We start from the raw sequence: 17811 nt of genomic DNA, 5'->3' as shown, positions 1-17811 counted from the left end.
AAATATATCAGTGCCAACAACTTTCTGATTCAGACAGGATCGCACTACCAATTGGTCCAACCTCCTTTGTACACTCTGGAGTTTAGAAGGATGAGAGGATATCTCATTGCAACATATAAGATTGTTAAGGGCTTGGACACGCTAGAGGCAGGAAACATGTTCCCGATGTTGGGGGAGTCCAGAACCAGGGACCACAGTTTAAGAATAAGGAGTAAGCAATTTAGAACGGAGACGAGGAAACACTTTTTCTCACAGAGAGTGGTGAGTCTGTGGAATTCTCTACCTCAGAGGGCGGTGGAGGTGGGTTCTCTGGATGCTTTCAAGAGAGAACTAGATAGGGCTCTTAAATATAGCGGAGTCAGGGGATATGGGGAGAAGGCAGGAACGGGGTACTGATTGGGGATGATCAGCCATGATCACATTGAATGGCGGTGCTGGCTCGAAGGGCCAAATGGCCTACTCCTGCACCTATTGTCTATTGTCTTTGGAGATATCACATGCACTCTAGATAAATGGGAGCAGATGGAAAGTCCTGATTACTGCATTTGATCAGATGCTGCATCACAGATCGTACGTCCATGAGTTCTAGGGGCAGAATTAGGCCATTTGGCCCATCGAGTTTACCCAGCCATTCAACCATGGTTGATCTCTATCTTTCCCTCTCAACCTCATTCTTCTGCCTTCTCCCCATAACCCCTGACACCCACCCGTACTAATCAAAAATATCCATTGACTTGGAATCCACAGCCGTCTGTGGCAATACTTCCCACAGATTCACCACCCTCTGACTAAAGAAATTCCTCCTCATCGTTCTAATCATGCGTCCTTTAATTCTGGGGCTATGACCTCTGGTGCTAGACTCTCCCACTATTAGAAACATAGCCATGTTTGAATGGCAGTGCTGGCTCGAAGGCCGAATGACCTACTCCTGCACCTATTGTCTATTGACAATCATTGTCTATTGCCTAACATCATCTCCACATCCACTCTATCCAGGCCTTCCTCTATACGGTCAGTTTCAATGAGGTCCACCCTCATCCTCCTAACTCCAGCGAGTACAGGCCTAATGCCGTCAAACGGCCATCGTATGTTAACTAAGTCATCCCAGGGATAATTCTCGTAAACCTCCTCTGGACCCTCTCCAGAGCCGGCACATCCTTCCCCAGATATGGGGCCCAAAACTGCTCACAATACTCCAAATGCGGTCTGACCAGCGCCTTAAAAGCCTCAGTATTATATCCCTGTCAAGGGATGACAAGGTTGATGGATAATGTAGTATAATATAGCATGTTTAGAACATGAGGACATAACATGATTTTAGAAGAATGATTAATGATCTTCTTAGAAAATATTAAATTCTGAACGGAACTGACAGAGTACAGATCCCTCTGGCTGGAGTGTCTAGAACTAGGACACAATGTCAAGATAAAAGGTTGGCCGCAAATCAGAGTTGTGAGGTTTAGTTTAGAGTTACAGCGTGGGCCCTTCGGCCTACTGAGTCTACGCTGACCAATAATCACCCGTACACGAGTTCTATCCTACACACGCAGGACAATTTACAGAGACCTATTAACCTACAAACCTGTACGTCTTTGGAATGTGGCAGGAAACCGGAGCTCCCGGAGAAAACCCACATGGTCACAGGGAGAACATACACACTCTGTACAGACAGCACCCATAGTCAGCATCGAACCCGTGTCTCTGGTGCTGTGAGGCAGCAACTCTACCGCTGCTCTAGGTGGCACTGTCGGTGATGGCTGCCTTGCCTACAGTCTGTCTGTCTTTTTGTCTTTATTGTTATTTTTAGTGTGTTTTAAAAAGTTTGTGTATGTTCTCTGGTTTGTTTTATGTGGGGGGGGGGGGGGGGGGGGGGGGGGGGTCGGGGGAAACCTTTTTTCAATCTCTTACTTTGCCGGAGATGCGATTTTTTTCCGGATCGTATCTCCGGTTGCTCTGCGGCCTAACATCATGGAGCTGGCGGCCTTGCTCGAGACTGACTTTGATCCCCATCGCAGGGCCGTGGACTTGCCATCGGAGCCTGCGATCCCTTGCCTGGGATTGACGCTCCAACCGCACGGCCTGCTGATTTCACCATCGAGGAGCTCGCAGTCTCGGGTAGAGACTGATGTCGGGGAGCTCCAAGCCGCGGGAGGTTCGACTAGCCCCGAATAGGTAGTCTGATCACCCGGCGCGGGGAGCTGAGGACACCCGGGTGCGGGAGCTTGATCGCCCCGACACAGAGGGCTCGACCGTCAGTTGCGGGAGGCAAGATCGCCCCTCAACGGAAGGTTCGAGTGCCCCAACCGCGGGAGAACAAAGCAGGGAAGAAGATTGAACTTTTTTTACCTTCCATCGCAGTGAGGAATCCGTTGTGGTGGATGTTTGTGTTAACTTTTATGTGGTTGTGTGTCTTGTTGCTTTTTCTATGGTATAGCTGTATGGTAACTCGAATTTCACTGTGCTTAAATTGGTACATGTGACAATAAACTCACCTTTGAACCGCCCTGTAGAATTCTTAGTCCCCTACAGCTATGGCAGGATCGTACATTGAAGTTGAGATCAATAGATTTGTTTTGAGCACCAAGGGAAATATAGATATCAGGCTGGAATGTGAACCAGTAAGTGGATCAATGGTAATGCCACTGAAAGACAGACCTGCCTCGAGAGAATACATGCTCTATCATTGCACCTGTTTCTAACAATCTTATGATCCAAGGTCGATGCCAAGAAAGGCAATTGGAATTTCTCTGTTACACCCAAGACAGCGGGGGGGGGCGAAAACATTAACAACTGCCACTCAATCTAATTAAACACTGCTTTATATGGGTAAACAGTATCTCTGTAGACTGTAAGCAGCAGTGATAGCTCTATTTGTTACAACAAACGAGAAAAAGATATAGCAGGGATCAGTCCTAAGGCGCTTAAACTTGTCTGTGCATAACAAGAGCACCATCCACTGGTTGCTTTGAGAAAAGCTAAAAGATTTGAGTATATCTGTATTATCTGTATTTATCTGTATTTTGAATATTTTGATGCAATTTACACAGAAGGAGTTTTTTTAAATAGCCACTTTGATGTCTGATCTTGCATTCATTCCCTTGTTTAAATTGAATTTGCCTTGGGCAGTGGAACAGAATAGGTAATAACAAACCATCAAGCTGTTTCACACCACCTTGATTGTTTAAAAATACTAATGACTAAAAGCAAAACTAAAAATCTAGTAAGAATGTACATGTAAAATGAAATAATTGGATGTTCTTAATCAAATCTCACAGTTTAAGGATAAAGGGGAAATCCTTTGGGACCGAGATGAGAAAAGCATTTTTCACACAGAGAGTGGTGAATCTCTGGAATTCTCTGCCACAGAAGGTAGTTGAGGCCAGTTCATTGGCTATATTTAAGAGGGAGTAAGATGTGGCCCTTGTGGCTAAAGGGATCAGGGGGTATGGGGAGAAGGCAGGTACATGATACTGAGTTGGATGATCAGCCATGATCATATTGAATGGCGGTGCAGGCTCGAAGGGCCGAATAGCCTGCTCCTGCACCTATTTTCTGTGAATCTATTAATCTAAATTGCTATTAATAGGGGATCAGCCATGATTGAATGGTGGAGTAGTTGAAGGGCCGAATGGCCTAATTCTGCTCCTATGAACATCAATGCATGGACAGTGTGTGGAAAAACAATTAGGAATATGTATGTCTGAAGAAGGGTTTCGGCCTGAAATCTTGCCTATTTCCTTCGCTCCATAGATGCTGCCTCACCCGCTGAGTTTCTCCAGCATTTTTGTCTATTTAGGAATATTTTCGCATAACTTACCTGCTATCAAAGTGGTGACCATGAAAAATATCAGCATGTAAATATGACAAATTAAATGTTACTGACCTGGACCAGTAAGTGCCCAGAGCTGCAAAAGTATGTGTCACTTGTTCTGTTAGCATCGTTTATCTCCTTCATTAACTGTACCAAAGACTCAACCAAACCTTTGTTGAGTAGGTCCTTGAGTAAGATCACATTCCCAGTGAGGAATTTGATTGTTCCCATAAAGTACAAAAAAGCATCGATGTTACTGAGTGGGTCTGCAAACCTGAAGACCTCCAAAAGATAATCTGCAAAAAATGCAGTGTTCAATCAGCGTTCAATATTTTTTTTAATGTGAAAATAAAATAATTAATATCTTACATTGTAAATTCTTGAGCAATTATTTAAAAATGCATTAATAACAGGACCAATGGAAGAAATTTCAGAAATTTCACAAATCTGACTACAATATTTAAACCTTCAGGACTGAATAACTAAATGTTATTCCCTTTATTGTGTATCCATCTGTACACTGTGGACGGCTCGATTGTAATCATATATAGTCTTTCTGCTGACTGGTTAGCACGAAACAAAAGCTTTTCACGTACCTTGGTACATTTGACTATGAACAAAACTAAACTGAGGGGCAACTTTTTCACTCAGAGGGGTATATGGAAGGAGCTCAGGGGAGGTAGTTGAGGCATGTACTATAACAGCATTTAAAAGACATTTGGACAAGTATATGGATAAGAAAGGTTTAGAAAGATATGGGCCGCACGCAGGTTTAGAAAGATATGGGCCGCACGCAGGCAAGTGGAACAAGTGTAGATGGGATATTTTGGTCGGCATGGATGTTGGATCAAAGGGCCTGTTTCCATGCTCTATGACTCCATGACTCTAATATTGCTAAATATGTGCATTATAGAATAGATGTTGGGGAGAGTATAATGCACCTCAAAACAAATACACCTGTTACATTCAAACCTCTGGGGTTACATTCATACTTAAAAGCAGTCAGTACCTTTTTTTTCCCAGGGTGGAAATATCAAAGTCTAGAGGGCATAGCTTTAAGGTGAAAGGTGCAAACTTTAAAGGAGATGTGTAGGGCAAGTATTTTTACAGAGGATGGTATGTACCTGGAACATATTGTCAGGGCTGGTGGTGGCAGCCAGATACAGCTGTGGCTTTTTCAGTTTTATTTCTAGAGATAGGGCAGCCCACCGAATCCACGGCGGCCAGCAATGACCCATATACTCCTTCCATACTACACACTAGGGACAATTTTCAGAAGAAAATTAACCTATAACTCTGCATGTCTTTGGAATGTGGGAGGAAACCGGAGAAAACCCACGTGATCCCAGGGAGAACGTGCAAACTCCATACAGTCAGCACCCGTGGTCAGGATCAAACCTGGGTCTCTGGTGCTGTGAGACAGCATCTCTACCGCTGCGCCATTGTGCCGTCCAGAATTTAACAGGCTTTTAGATGGCCAGATGGATATGTAGGTTTAACAGGCTTTTAGATGGCCATATCACAATGATATGGCCATGATCATGATCAGCCATGATCACAATGAATGGCGGTGCTGGCTCGAAGGGACGAATGGCCTCCTCCTGCACTTATTTTCTATGTTTCTATGTTTCATATGGATATGTAGGTTTAACAGGCTTTTAGATGGCCATGTGGATATGTAGGGAATGGATCAGGTTCAGGCAGGGTAGATTAGTTTAACTTGGCATTATGCTTCAGCACAAACATCTGTTCATGTGCTCCTCTGATCTATGTCGCATGGTTTATGTTCAAACCATTAATATATGCAAAGTTAAACTCACTTGGACAGGAACCAACTGATAATTTTTTTGTTGAATTTGGAAGATCACCGAATTGAGGGTCACAAGAGGAACTAACACAGAATAGAGATAAGGGCTGGAGCAGATCAGGCATGGTCATATTGAATAGTGGGACAGGCTTGAGAGGTAAAGTGGACTGACTATTCCTGCACCTATTTCCTTATGTATCTATGCTTCATCTCAATTTAAAATTACAGTTTTTCAAGTTGGAGGCAAAAAAAGAAAGAATAATGGAGAAAGCATAGCGATCTTTTACATGAATAGTTTTTAATGCATATGATTCATGAGGGCACTAATTAAAGTATTTCATTTAGAGGCTTGTATTTTTCTAGTTAATACCAGCAGATGGCAATGCATTTCAGTAAAACCCAAGGCAGAATGTTGAAAGAAAGAGCTGCAGATGCTGCCTTATACCAAAATAGACGCAAAGTGCTGGAGTAACTCAGCGGGTCGGGCAGCAACTCTGGAGTAAAAGGATAGGTGATGTTACAGATCGGGGGCCTTCTTCAGACTCTGCGTTCTGAAGAAGTGACGCGACGTGAAATGTCACCTAGCCTTTTTCTCCAGAGATGCTGCCTAACCCGCTGAGTTACTCCTGCTTTGTGTCTATCAAAGTGCCACAAAGTTCAGAATGGTGGTACTAATGGTGATCCCGGGGAAATTTCAATGACCTTTTCATTGATTTTATTTTTAAGTAAGGGAAAAAGATTTGATAAGCACCTGCATATCAGCTTATACATTAGCACACCATCCACCCTTTAAACATCACCATTACCCAATCTCTCACCACTTCACCAAAACTCAGCTTTTCTATTACTCTAATTAAAGAAGATGTCCACTTTTTCTGCATTATATTCCATCTGTCATGTTCTTACCCCCTGACTTGGATTGACAATATCCCTCTGAAGCCTTTTTACATCCACCTCTATTATTACAATCTTGCCGAGCTCAGTTTATCAGCAAACTTGAAAATGTAACAATTGTTCCCCTTGTGAAATAAATCGATTGCTGGGACCCAAGAACACTGATTGTGGATGATCAGCCATGATCACATTGAATAGCGGTGCCAGCTCAAAGGGCCGAATGGCCTACTCCTGCACCTATTGTCTTTTGTCACACATCTCTGTGATATCACACCAGAGATAACCTGTAAATGCATGCTTGTACGACGTTTCGAGACCCGACCCGAACCCATTTCTCGACCCGAAACGTGGCCCATTGCTTGTCTCCAGAGATGCTGCCTCACCCACTGCGTTACTCCAACATTTTGTGTCTACCTTCAATTTAAACCAGCACCTGCAGTTCTTCCTTACACATAAATGCATGCTTACTCTGTTCAATCCTATTATTCTTTTTGAGACAAAGTGCTGGAGTAACTCAGCGGGTCAAGAAGCATCTCTGGAGAACATGGATAGGGAAAGTTGCAGGTTGGGACCCCTTTTTCAGGCACAGGGTCCCAAACAGAAAGGTCACCTATCCATGTTCTGGTACTGCCTGATCCGCTCCAGCACTTTTCACTGTATGTCGGTACAAATGACATTGATCTAAACTAAGGCTGGATAGCATGCAACAAAAAGCTTCTCGCTGTACCTCAGTACAGGTGGTAATAAACTGAACTAAGACATTTTGTATCTTTTTTAGTAAACCAGCATCTGCAGTTACTTGTATTTGTTATTATATCTTACATCGTAACTTCCAGCATTTTTCTCACCACTCATGTTCAGCTAACAGGTCAGTAGTTCTTCGTATTCTTCCATTTATTTAAATAGTGGGGCCATGGTTGCTATATTCATGCCCAGAGGTATAATTCCACAGTCTATTTCCAGTAGATAATAACCAAAGCATCCGTTATCTCTCAAGCCTCCTCCTTCAAAACTCAGGAATGCTGATCCTTGAGATTTATCAGCTTTTAGCCTCACCAACTTCTCTAGTACTATTTATGAACTAATAGTTATAGACAATAGACAATAGAAGCAGGAGTAGGTCATTCGGCCCTTCGAGCCAGCACCGCCATTCAATGTAATCATGGCTGATCATCCCCAAACAGTACCCCGTTCCTGCATTCCCCCCATATCCCCTGACTCCGCTATCTTTAAGAGCCCTATCTAGCTCTCTCTTGAAAGTATCCAGAGAACCTGCCTCCACAGAGAAAACATTGCAAAACAGCTATTCCTACCAAGACTTATAGCCCTGTCCCACGGTACGAGTTCATTCCAAGAGCTCTCCCGAGTTTAAAAAAAAATCAAACTCTTGGTAAGCACGGAGAATGAACGTAGCGGGTACGTCGGAGCTCGGGGACGTCTCTTAGTGCTAACGGCAGGTACTCGGGAAGACTCGCTAACGGCAGGTAAGCACGGGAAGACTTGTGAAGATTTTTCAACATGATGAAAAATGTCCACGAGAGCCCCGAGTACCGACGAGTGGCCATTACCGTAAATCTCCGAGTTCGAATCAGGGCAAACTCGGGACAACTCTTGGAATAAACTCGTTTCCGGTGGGCGGCGCGACTCTCGTCAACAGCGGCCTCTGCAGTCCGTCTGCGTTTTTATTATTTTATGTCTATGTTTTTATGTAGTTTTTGTTATTTTTTGTTGGGGTATGTGTGTGGGGGGGGTGGGGGTGGTGTGGGGGGGGAGGGGGGAACTTTTAAATCTCTCCCTGCACGGGAGACCCAACCTTTTCTTTGTCGGGTCTCCGTTGTCGTTGGGGCTGCAACGAGGAGCGGTGCCGACTACTCACCTCACCGTCGCGGAGCTGGCCGAGTCCAGAGCGGGTGGAGCTGTGGTGGACGCTGCTGCGGCCCGACCTCCGGAGTATCGGAGGCTGCAACTGCGGGTCTGGTGGACAGCGGCACCAGGAGCCCGCGGGTCCCTGTAGGGAGACCGCTTTTCAGGGCTCCCGCAACGGCGACTTCTCCCGCCCGAGTTGCGGGGTTGAAGCGCTCCTGGAGCGGGGCCTACATCACCGCCCCGCGCGGCTTGGAATGGCTGCGGGACTCTGTGAGCGCCCGCCGGGGGCTCTAACACCAAGAACCCGGTGTGCGGCCTTGCATCACCCGGCGTGGCTTTAATGGCCGCGGGACAATTCGCCATCGCCCGCCGGGGGCTTTGACTTTGACTTTGACTCTGACATCGGGGGGGAGAGTGCAGTGGAGAGATACGTTTTTTTGGCCTTCCATCACAGCAATGTGATGGATGTTTATGTAAATTATGTTGTGTCTTGGGTCTATTTGTTTGTAATGTATGGCTGCAGAAACGGCATTTCGTTTGGACCTCAAGGGGTCCAAATGACAATAAATTGAATTGTATTGTATTGTATTGTATTGTACCGTGGGACAGGGCTTTTTGTTTATTCAGCTACTCTTTCGACTTTAGAGAAACAGTACGGAAACAGGACCTTCTGCCCACTGGGTCCGCGCCGACCAGCTATCACCCCGTACACGAGCACTATCCTACAAACTAGGGACAATTTTACTGAAGCCAATTAATCTACAAACTTGGACTGTGGAAGGAAACTGGAGCAAACCCATGCAGTCACAGGGAGAACGCACAAACTCCGCACAAATGGGTGCTCCAGTTTCCTCCCACACTCCAAAGACGTACAGGTTTGTAGGTTAGTTGGCTTCAGTAAAATTGTAAATTGTCCCTGGTGTGTAGGATAGTGGTAGTGTATGGGGTGATCGTTGGTCGGCGCAGACTTAGTGGGCTGAAGGACCTTGTTTCCGCGCTGTATCTCTAAAGTCTAAAGGTGGGACTAGCATAGATGGTGCATCTTCCCCCAGAGAGTTGAGAATCTGTGGAATTCTCTGCCTCAGAAGGCAGTGGAGGCCAATTCTCTGGATGCTTTCAAGAGAGAGTTAGATAGAGCTCTTAAAGATAGAGGAATCAGGGGACATAGAAACATAGAAATAGGTGCAGGAGTAGGCCATTCGGCCCTTCGAGCCTGCACCGCCATTCAATATGATCATGGCTGATCATCAAACTCAGTATCCTGTACCTGCCTTCTCTCCATACCCCCTGATCCCTTTAGCCACAAGGGCCACATCTACCTCCCTCTTAGATATAGCCAATGAACTGGCCTCAACTACCTTCTGTGGCAGAGAATTCCACAGATTCACTACTCTCTGTGTGAAAAATGTTTTTCTCATCTCGGTCCTAAAAGATTTCCCCCCTTATCCTTAAACTGTGACGAGAACGGGGTACTGATTGGGGATGATCAGCCATGATCACAGTGAATGGCGGTGCTGGCTCGAAGGGCCGAATGGCCTACTCCTGCAACTCTTGTCTATTGTCATACGATGAATTTCATTTGCCACACCAATAAAAAGCAACAGAACACACAAAATACACCTATTGTCTATTATCTTGGTCGGCATGGGCAAGTTGGGCCTGTTTCCGTGCAGTATGACTGTTTGACTAATCTATGACCCAATGAGACATAGATTTTCACGAGGGGAATGAAAGCGTCTAGAGATAAAGCATTGGGTCACGTTGGATCTTACTGAGCTGCAAGGCATGCTTGAGGAACAAATAGCCACTTCTATTTCTTTTGTCCTGGACACCACACGATGTTTTAAAGATACATATGACAAGTAATTGTAGATTATATGACATTGCTCAACAGCAATTCCTGCCAAGACTATTTTTAGAAGGCAAGTATTTTTAGCAACACGTAACTTACCCAAGATTTCATCATTTTGGAAGAGAGCATCATTGTTCTCACTTCTGCTAACTTTGAACATCAATTTAGAGACATTAAGAAGATTTTTTCCACTTACTTTCAGCTGGAAGTAAAGAAACCAAATACAAAGATGTGACTAATTTGATATGGTAGTCCAAATATTACTAATTATAGCCTTCTCAAAATTGCAATATAGTGGTAATTGGGAATTCTATAATCTCTGGCCCCCATTAGTTTAATCGTATGAGGGGAGACCTCATCGAAACCTACTGAATAGTGAAAGGCCTGGATAGAGTCTGGTCTGGTTTGGCTCAGCCACCAAGCACGACACCTGGAGGCTGCAGCGAATCGTCCGATCAGCAGAGAAGGTTATTGGTTGCAACCTTCCCTCCGTGGATGACCTGTGCACTACAAGGGCCAGGAAGCGAGCGGGCAAGATCATCTCTGACCCCTCTCACCCTGGCCACAAACTCTTTGAATCACTTCCCTCTGGAAGGCGACTCCAGACTGTCAAAGCTGCCAGAGCCAGACATAAAAACAGCTTTTATCCACGAGTAGTTGCTCTATTCAACAGCCAAAAATCTGTAGCCTCCCTTTGATCTGGTATTTTGTTGGTTCACATGCTTGATCAATGGTGTTTTATCATTAATGTTTTATTATTATTAATGTTTATTGTTTTCTGAGTCATTCGTGACTGTCACTGTATGTCATATTGTGGGCGGGGCATCAAGGCAAATTCCTTGTATGTGAATACTTGGAAAATAAACGTACTTACTTACTTAGAGTGGATATGAAGAGGATGTTTCCACTAATGAGAGAGTCTTGGACCAGAGGCCATAGCCTCAGTATAAAATGACGTGCCTTTAAAAAGGAGATGAGGAGGAATTTCTTTCGTCAGAGGGTGTTGAATCTGTGGAATTCATTGCCACAGAAAGCTGTGGTGATAAGTTATTGAATAGTTTTAAGGTGGAGATTGACAGATTAGTTAGGGTGTCAAAAGTTATGGGAATGAGGCAGGAGTATGGGATTGAGAGGGAAAGATAGATCAGCCCTGATTGAATGTCAGAGGAGACTCGATGGGCCAAATATCCCAATTCTGCTATTATGAACTTGCCATAATAAAAATCCAAAGTGCTTATGATGCTCTACTAGTGAGGCAGCACCAGCGGGGAGAGAGGGTAAATGTTCAAGTCCAGGACATTTCCTCTGAAAAGTTCTAACCTGTACGTCAAACTGCGGTCCTTCACTTTGATGACATTGTCCTGTAGAAGTCATTGTACCTCAATAGCTGACGAAGACTAACAGGATCCAGGGCGGCTCAGTAGCGCAGCTGGTAGAGCTGCTGCCTCACAGTGCCAGACACCCGGGTTCGATCCTGACCTCGGGTGCTGGATGTGTGGAGCATGCACTCCCTGTCTTCTTCTTCTTTTCGTGTCTTTGAAGCTGGTTGGCTATATGACAGTTTCCCATTCCTTTACACAGTCCTTTGGGTTTTTATTGAACAGTGCAAGATCCTTTGAGCTGCACTGGTTGGGTAGTAAGGGGCAGACAAGGCAGTACTGCATTGTATGGTCCTCTTCTCCACATTCACAGGTGGTTTGGCGAGTTTCATAGCCCAATCTGGCCATGGCAGCTTTTGATCGCCCTGTTCCTGTTCTCAGGCGGTTGAGCGTCTTCCACTGGACCCATGGTGCTTCTGAGCCCGGAGGGAGGGCTTCAGAAGGAGGGATACCCATGTCAGTAGGAGGGGGGTCGTCCTCAAGCCTTTTTGTCCATAGTTGGAGTCTGGTTTCTTCCCGTGATGCTATTAGGGGCTGGACATGGCTGAGAAAGCTTCTCCTGGACTTCAGCCGTTGGACCGGGGGTACACGTCCGTAGAGGCACTCCCTGTGACCACGTGGGTTTCCTCCGGGTGCTCCGGTTTCCTCCCACTTCCCATAGACATGTGGGTTTGGAAGTCGTTTGGTCTCTGTAAACTGCCCCTAGTGTGTAGGGAATGGATAAGAAAGTGGGATAATGAAGTGGGATAATGTGGAACTAGTGATGGATTGTCGGTGTGGGCTCGGTGGGCTGAAGGACCTGATTCCATTCTGCATCTCCAAACTCGAAACTCAACATCATGGAAAGTTTGTAGGTAAGCAGGAGTGTACTTAACAATGACTTCCATTCACTTGCCACTGATGACAGAATCTAAGCCTCGTCATGGAATTTGAGGTGCATGTCCTTAAACTTAGATATAGGCCAGGAATGGAACTCTGTAAAGAATGAAACTTACCGCTAATATGAGTTTTGCGAGCTCGATGGAAAGTTTGTCTGAGCCAAGATCCACCAGTTTATACAATGTTTTCAAAAGCAGAGCTCTCCTTTTACACATTTTTCCTAGCATGTTTCCCTCTTGCAGTGTATAATGGAGTCTGTAACATGTTTGACAGAGATGTTCCACACTGTTGCCTAGTCAGAAAAAAAGTAATACCTTTATTTTGTACATACTCTGCACGCATTAGATAAATTCTTCGTGTAGGAAGGAACTGCAGATGCTGGTTTACACCGAAGACAGACACAAAATGCTGGAGTAACTCAGCGGGACAGGCAGTATCTCTGGATAGAGGGAATGGGTAACATTTTGGGTCGAGACTGATTGCAGGGGGGAAAGAAAGCTGGAAAAGAGGAGGGACAGGACAGATCATGGCAGGTAATAGGTAAACACAAGTGAGAGGGGGGTTTGATAGGTAGATTGTTGGACAAAGGCCAGGGATGAAAAGACAGTTGTAAGGCCAAAAAGGATAAAGAGTTGTAAACTGTGAAACTCGAGTTGCAAATTGTGTAGCCCCGACCAGAAACATCACCTATTCATGTTTCCCAGAGAAGCTGCCTGATCTGCTGAGTTACTCCAGCACTTTGCGTCTTTTTTGGTAAACCAGCATGTACCGTTCCTTGTTTCTAACTTAAAATAAGTTTCCGATGACAGTTGACGAATAATCCTACAAATGATTAAATTATATATATATACCTACCACTGCTTAGAGGTTTAAGTTCGTCAAGAATAGGCTGGATCTTCATATTCCAGTACAGAATCTCTTCTTCACTTTCTTCTTCATGTGGTCTTGAGCCACTCTTCAATTCTGAAGCCCCAAAATTATATGAAATGTTAATTTCTTGTAGTAAGTTAACTTGCAAATTTACTTTGAACTAAAATATATTGCAATTACTCCATGCAGTAGCAAGCTCCACCAGCAAGTTCCAGCAGTTCTCAAAGGTTCAAAGGTTGATTTATTGTCACATACACCTAGATGTAGTGAAATTCCTTTTGCCAATGCAGCACATAAGAAAGAATACAAAAATAACAATAATAAATAGCTTTAACATAAAAACATCCCCCCACAATGGTTCCCATTATGGGGGAAGGCACAAAGTCCAGTCCCATCCCCATGTCCACCCATAGTCGGGCCTATTGAGGCCTCCACAGTTGCCTCTACGGAGGCCCGATGTTCCAGGCCGTCCTCGCCGGGTGATGATGTTCCGGCGTCGGGAGAGTCCTCTCAGCGGCATGGGAACCCTGGAACGGCCGCCTCCCTACTCGAGACCGTGGCTTCCGGAGCCGACAAGGCCGCGCCGAATGGAGCTCAACTGGCGATCTCGTCGCGAGATCCCAGGCTCCCGATGTAAAGTTCAGCGCCCCCGCCCGCAGCTCCGCGTTGTTTTTAACGCCGGTCCCAGCTCACCGGAGTTCCAGCGCGGCGACCCAGGCAAGGCACCGCCCGCCCCGCAATGGCGTTCCAGCGCTGCACCGCCGTCCTCACACCCGCAGCTCCGCCGCCGCCGCCGATGCCGGTGCCGCCGCCGCCGATGCCGAGGCTCCGGGCGGTCCCCTCGCTCCTCGGACCCGCAGCTCCGCAGCCGCCGCCGCTGCCGCTGCCGATGCCGATGCCGAGGCTCTGGGCGGTCTCCTCAGGAAATGCCGCTCCAGGCCCGCTGGTAGGCCGCGGGGACGGGTCGAAAGTCCAGCCCGGAGAAAAGCTGCATCTCCGACCAGGTAGGGACCCTGAAAATTAGTTTCCCTCTTCCTCCCCCCCCCACACATAAAAAGAACTCCTTAAAAACAAAACACTAAACTAACTAAAAATAAGAAAAAATAAATGAAAAACAGACGCCATACCCCCTACAGGTCGGCGCCAAAGGTCTGGTCACCACATTACAGGAAGGGCATGGAGACTTTTGGAGAGGGTGCACAGAAGGTTTACCAGATGCTGTCTGGATTATAGGGTATCATCTACTAGGAGAGATTGGAAAACCTTGGATTGTTTTCTCTGGAACGTCGGAGGTTAATATATTTTTTTAGACTTTTAGAGACACAGCGCGGAACAAGTCGTTCAGCCCACCGGGACGGCACCGACCAGCGATCACCCCATACAGTAACACTATCCTGACGTAGATAGGGTAGACGGACACAGTAGGGACAATTTACAATGTTTTACCGAAGCCAATTAGCCAACAAACCTGCTTGTTTTTGGAGTGTGGGAGGAAACTTGAGCACCTGGAGAAAACCTACGCGGCCACAGGGAGAACGTACAAACTCCATACAGACAGCACCCGTGATCCAGATCGAACCCAAGGCTCTGGCGCTGTAAGGCAGCAACTCTACCACTACACTGCCCAGAATAGAAACATAGAAAAATAGGTACAGGAATAGGCCATTCGGCCCTTCGACCCAGCACCGCCATTCAATATGATCATGGCTGAACATCTAAAATCAGTACCCCGTTCCGGCCTTCTCCCCATATCTCTTGATTTCTTTAGCCCTAAGAGCTAAATCTAACTCTCTCTTGTAAACATCCAGTGAATTGGCCTCCACCGCCCTCTGAGGCAGAGAATTCCACAGATTCACAACTCTGTAGGTGAAAAAGTTTTTCCTCATCTCAGTCCTAAATGGCCTACCCCTCATTCTTAAACACCCCCAACATCGGGAACATTTTTCCAGGCTAGAACATTTTCCTAGCCAGTCCAATCCTTTAAGCATTTTATGTTTCTATAAGATATCCTCTCATCCTTCTAAATTCCAGTGAATTTAGCCCAGTCGACACTAATTGATCAAATTAGGATCAGACATGATCACATTGAATGGCTTGAAGGGCCAAATGGCCTACTCCTGCACCTATTGTCTATTGTCTATTGTCCTAATTTGTTCAAATAAAACATAGAACAGTACAGCACAAAAACTGACCCTCTGCCCAACAATGTCATTGGCTATATTTAAGAGGGAGTTAGATGTGGCCCTTGTGGTTAAAGGGATCAGGGGGTATGGAGAGAAGGCAGGTACAGGATACTGAGTTGGATGATCAGCCATGATCATATTGAATGGCAGTGCAGGCTCGAAGGGCCGAAGGGCCTACTCCTGCACCTATTTTCTATGTTTCTATGTTTGTGCCGAAGGGGGTGGGAGACTTGATAGAAGTACATAAAATTATGAGAGACGTAGATAGGGTAGACGGACAGAACCTTCTTCATAGGGTGGAAAAGTCCAGCACTAGAGGGCATAGCTATAAAGGTGAAAGGGGGAATGGTTAATGGATATTGTGGGATACAGAGAGTGCTGGAGGCCTGGAACGCATTGCCAGGGATGGTGGTGAAGGCGGTAACGATAGTGGCATTTATGGAGCTTTTACATAGGTGCATGGAAGTGCAGGGAATAAAGGGATATGGATCATGTACTGGCACATGAGATCAGTTTAACTTGGCATCATGTTTGGCACAAACATTGTGGGCCGAAGGTCCTGTTTCTGTCCTGTTTATTATTCTGTGCTCTATTTGAACAAAGTTGGACAATTCTGGGCCAGCTGTGACTCAGTTAGTGGCATAGTTGAGGCCAGTTCATTGTCTATATTTAAGAGGGAGTTAGATGTGGCCCTTGTGGCTAAAGGGATCAGGGGGTATGGAGAGAAGGCAGGAACAGGATACTGAGTTGGATGATCAGCCATGATCATATTGAATGGCGGTGCAGGCTCGAAGGGCCGAATGGCCTACTCCTGCACCTATTTTCTATGTTTCTATGTTTCTATTTGCGTCTCGGGATCAGACAGTACGAGCACAAATTCGAGGCTGAGTGCTACCCATGTGTAGCACTCAGGCACGTACTTCATCGTTTCGGGTGTCATATTTCTAATAAAACATTTAAACAAGGCCTGAAGAAAGACACAAAGTGCTGCAGTGACTCAGCGGGTCAGGCAGCAACTGCGGAGAACATGGACAGGTGACGTCTCAGGTCAGGCTCTTCAAACAAGGCGTCTACTCTTTTAGGTGGGTGTAGAAAAACAATCAAGGCACTATTGCAAAGAGGTGCAGGGAAGTTAGCCAGGTTAATAATTGACATTCAACCAAGCTTACAGTTGGTATAATTTACAACCAACCAAGCAAAAACCCTTAGCGTATCAGATCATTATCACACTGCTGTTAGTGGGAGTTCTATTGAGAGAACTCAAAGCAGTCATTTTACAACATTATAAAGGTAACTACATTTCAAAAGTACTTCATTGGTTGTGAAAGGCATTGTGACATTAAGGGGCCATGAAAGGCAATACAGAAATAAAAGTCACAGAGTTTGAGTAACTAAGCATGCCAGGCAGCATCTCTCGGGAACATGGATAGGTCACATTTTGGGTCAGACTGAAGAAGGGTTTCGACCCAAAACATCACCTATCCATGTTCTCCAGAGATGCTGCCTGACCTGCTGAGTTACTCCGTAAACCAGCACCTGCAGTTTATACTTTGGACTTTGGAGATACGGCGTGGAAACAGGCATTTCGACCCACCTAGCTCCACGCTGACCAGCAATCGCCCGTACACTAACACTATCCTACACACTAGGGACAATTTTTTTACAATTTTACCAAAGCCAATTAACCTGTATATCTTTGGAGTGTGGATCAAAGATCCTATAGCGAGCAAAATGGTCCACTCGACGAAAAAGACAGTACGGTCATGGGCAGATTCATGGGTAATTTAAGGCCCCATTTCCGTAACCGGCTTCCGTCTCCGCACCAAAGATCCCGTAGGATAATAGTGCGCAGCCGGAAGCCGGTTACGGAAACATCCTCGTAAAAATAAAAGTTATTTGGTAAAAGTCTTCTCCTCATTTTCAGAATTTAAATTTATTAACACAAACTGTTCCCCCGCAACGTTGATTACACTGCGAGTCGGGTCGGGTCGGGTCCGGTTACGGAAATGGATGAAAAAAAGGCCCATGTTCCGTTTCGTTGCGTACTACACGTCAGCCCATTGCATTTAGCAGGAGTGGTCTATCTTGCTCCGCTATAGGTTCTTTGGTGTGGATGGAAACCAGAGCACCCCGAGCAGACCCACATGGGCACAGGGAGAAAGTACAAACTCCGGACATACAGTACCCGTGTGCGGAATCTAACCCGTGTCTCTGGCACCGTAAGACTGCAGCTCTATCGCCCGCGCCACTGTGCCGCCATTGTATCCATG

The 17811-nt window shown here is 45.8% G+C and overlaps 1 protein-coding gene across 1 annotated transcript in view; it reads right to left on the bottom strand.

Annotated features, from left to right (window-relative positions):
* armc2 (armadillo repeat containing 2) overlaps positions 1-17811 on the bottom strand; it is a 100642-nt gene that overhangs the window by 47824 nt on the left and 35007 nt on the right. The window contains exons 7-10 of the mRNA XM_033021967.1: positions 13344-13451; positions 12605-12780; positions 10330-10432; positions 3884-4107 (exon numbers count right to left, since the gene is read on the bottom strand). Of these exons, the coding sequence (XP_032877858.1) occupies positions 3884-4107; positions 10330-10432; positions 12605-12780; positions 13344-13451 (611 nt within the window). The remainder of the gene's footprint in view (positions 1-3883; positions 4108-10329; positions 10433-12604; positions 12781-13343; positions 13452-17811) is intronic.

This window comes from Amblyraja radiata, chromosome 5 (assembly GCF_010909765.2).
Source record: "Amblyraja radiata isolate CabotCenter1 chromosome 5, sAmbRad1.1.pri, whole genome shotgun sequence".
NCBI classification, from domain to species: domain Eukaryota; kingdom Metazoa; phylum Chordata; class Chondrichthyes; order Rajiformes; family Rajidae; genus Amblyraja; species Amblyraja radiata.
The sequence above is the reverse complement of the archived record's forward strand: the minus strand, read 5'-3'. Positions and strand labels throughout refer to the sequence as shown.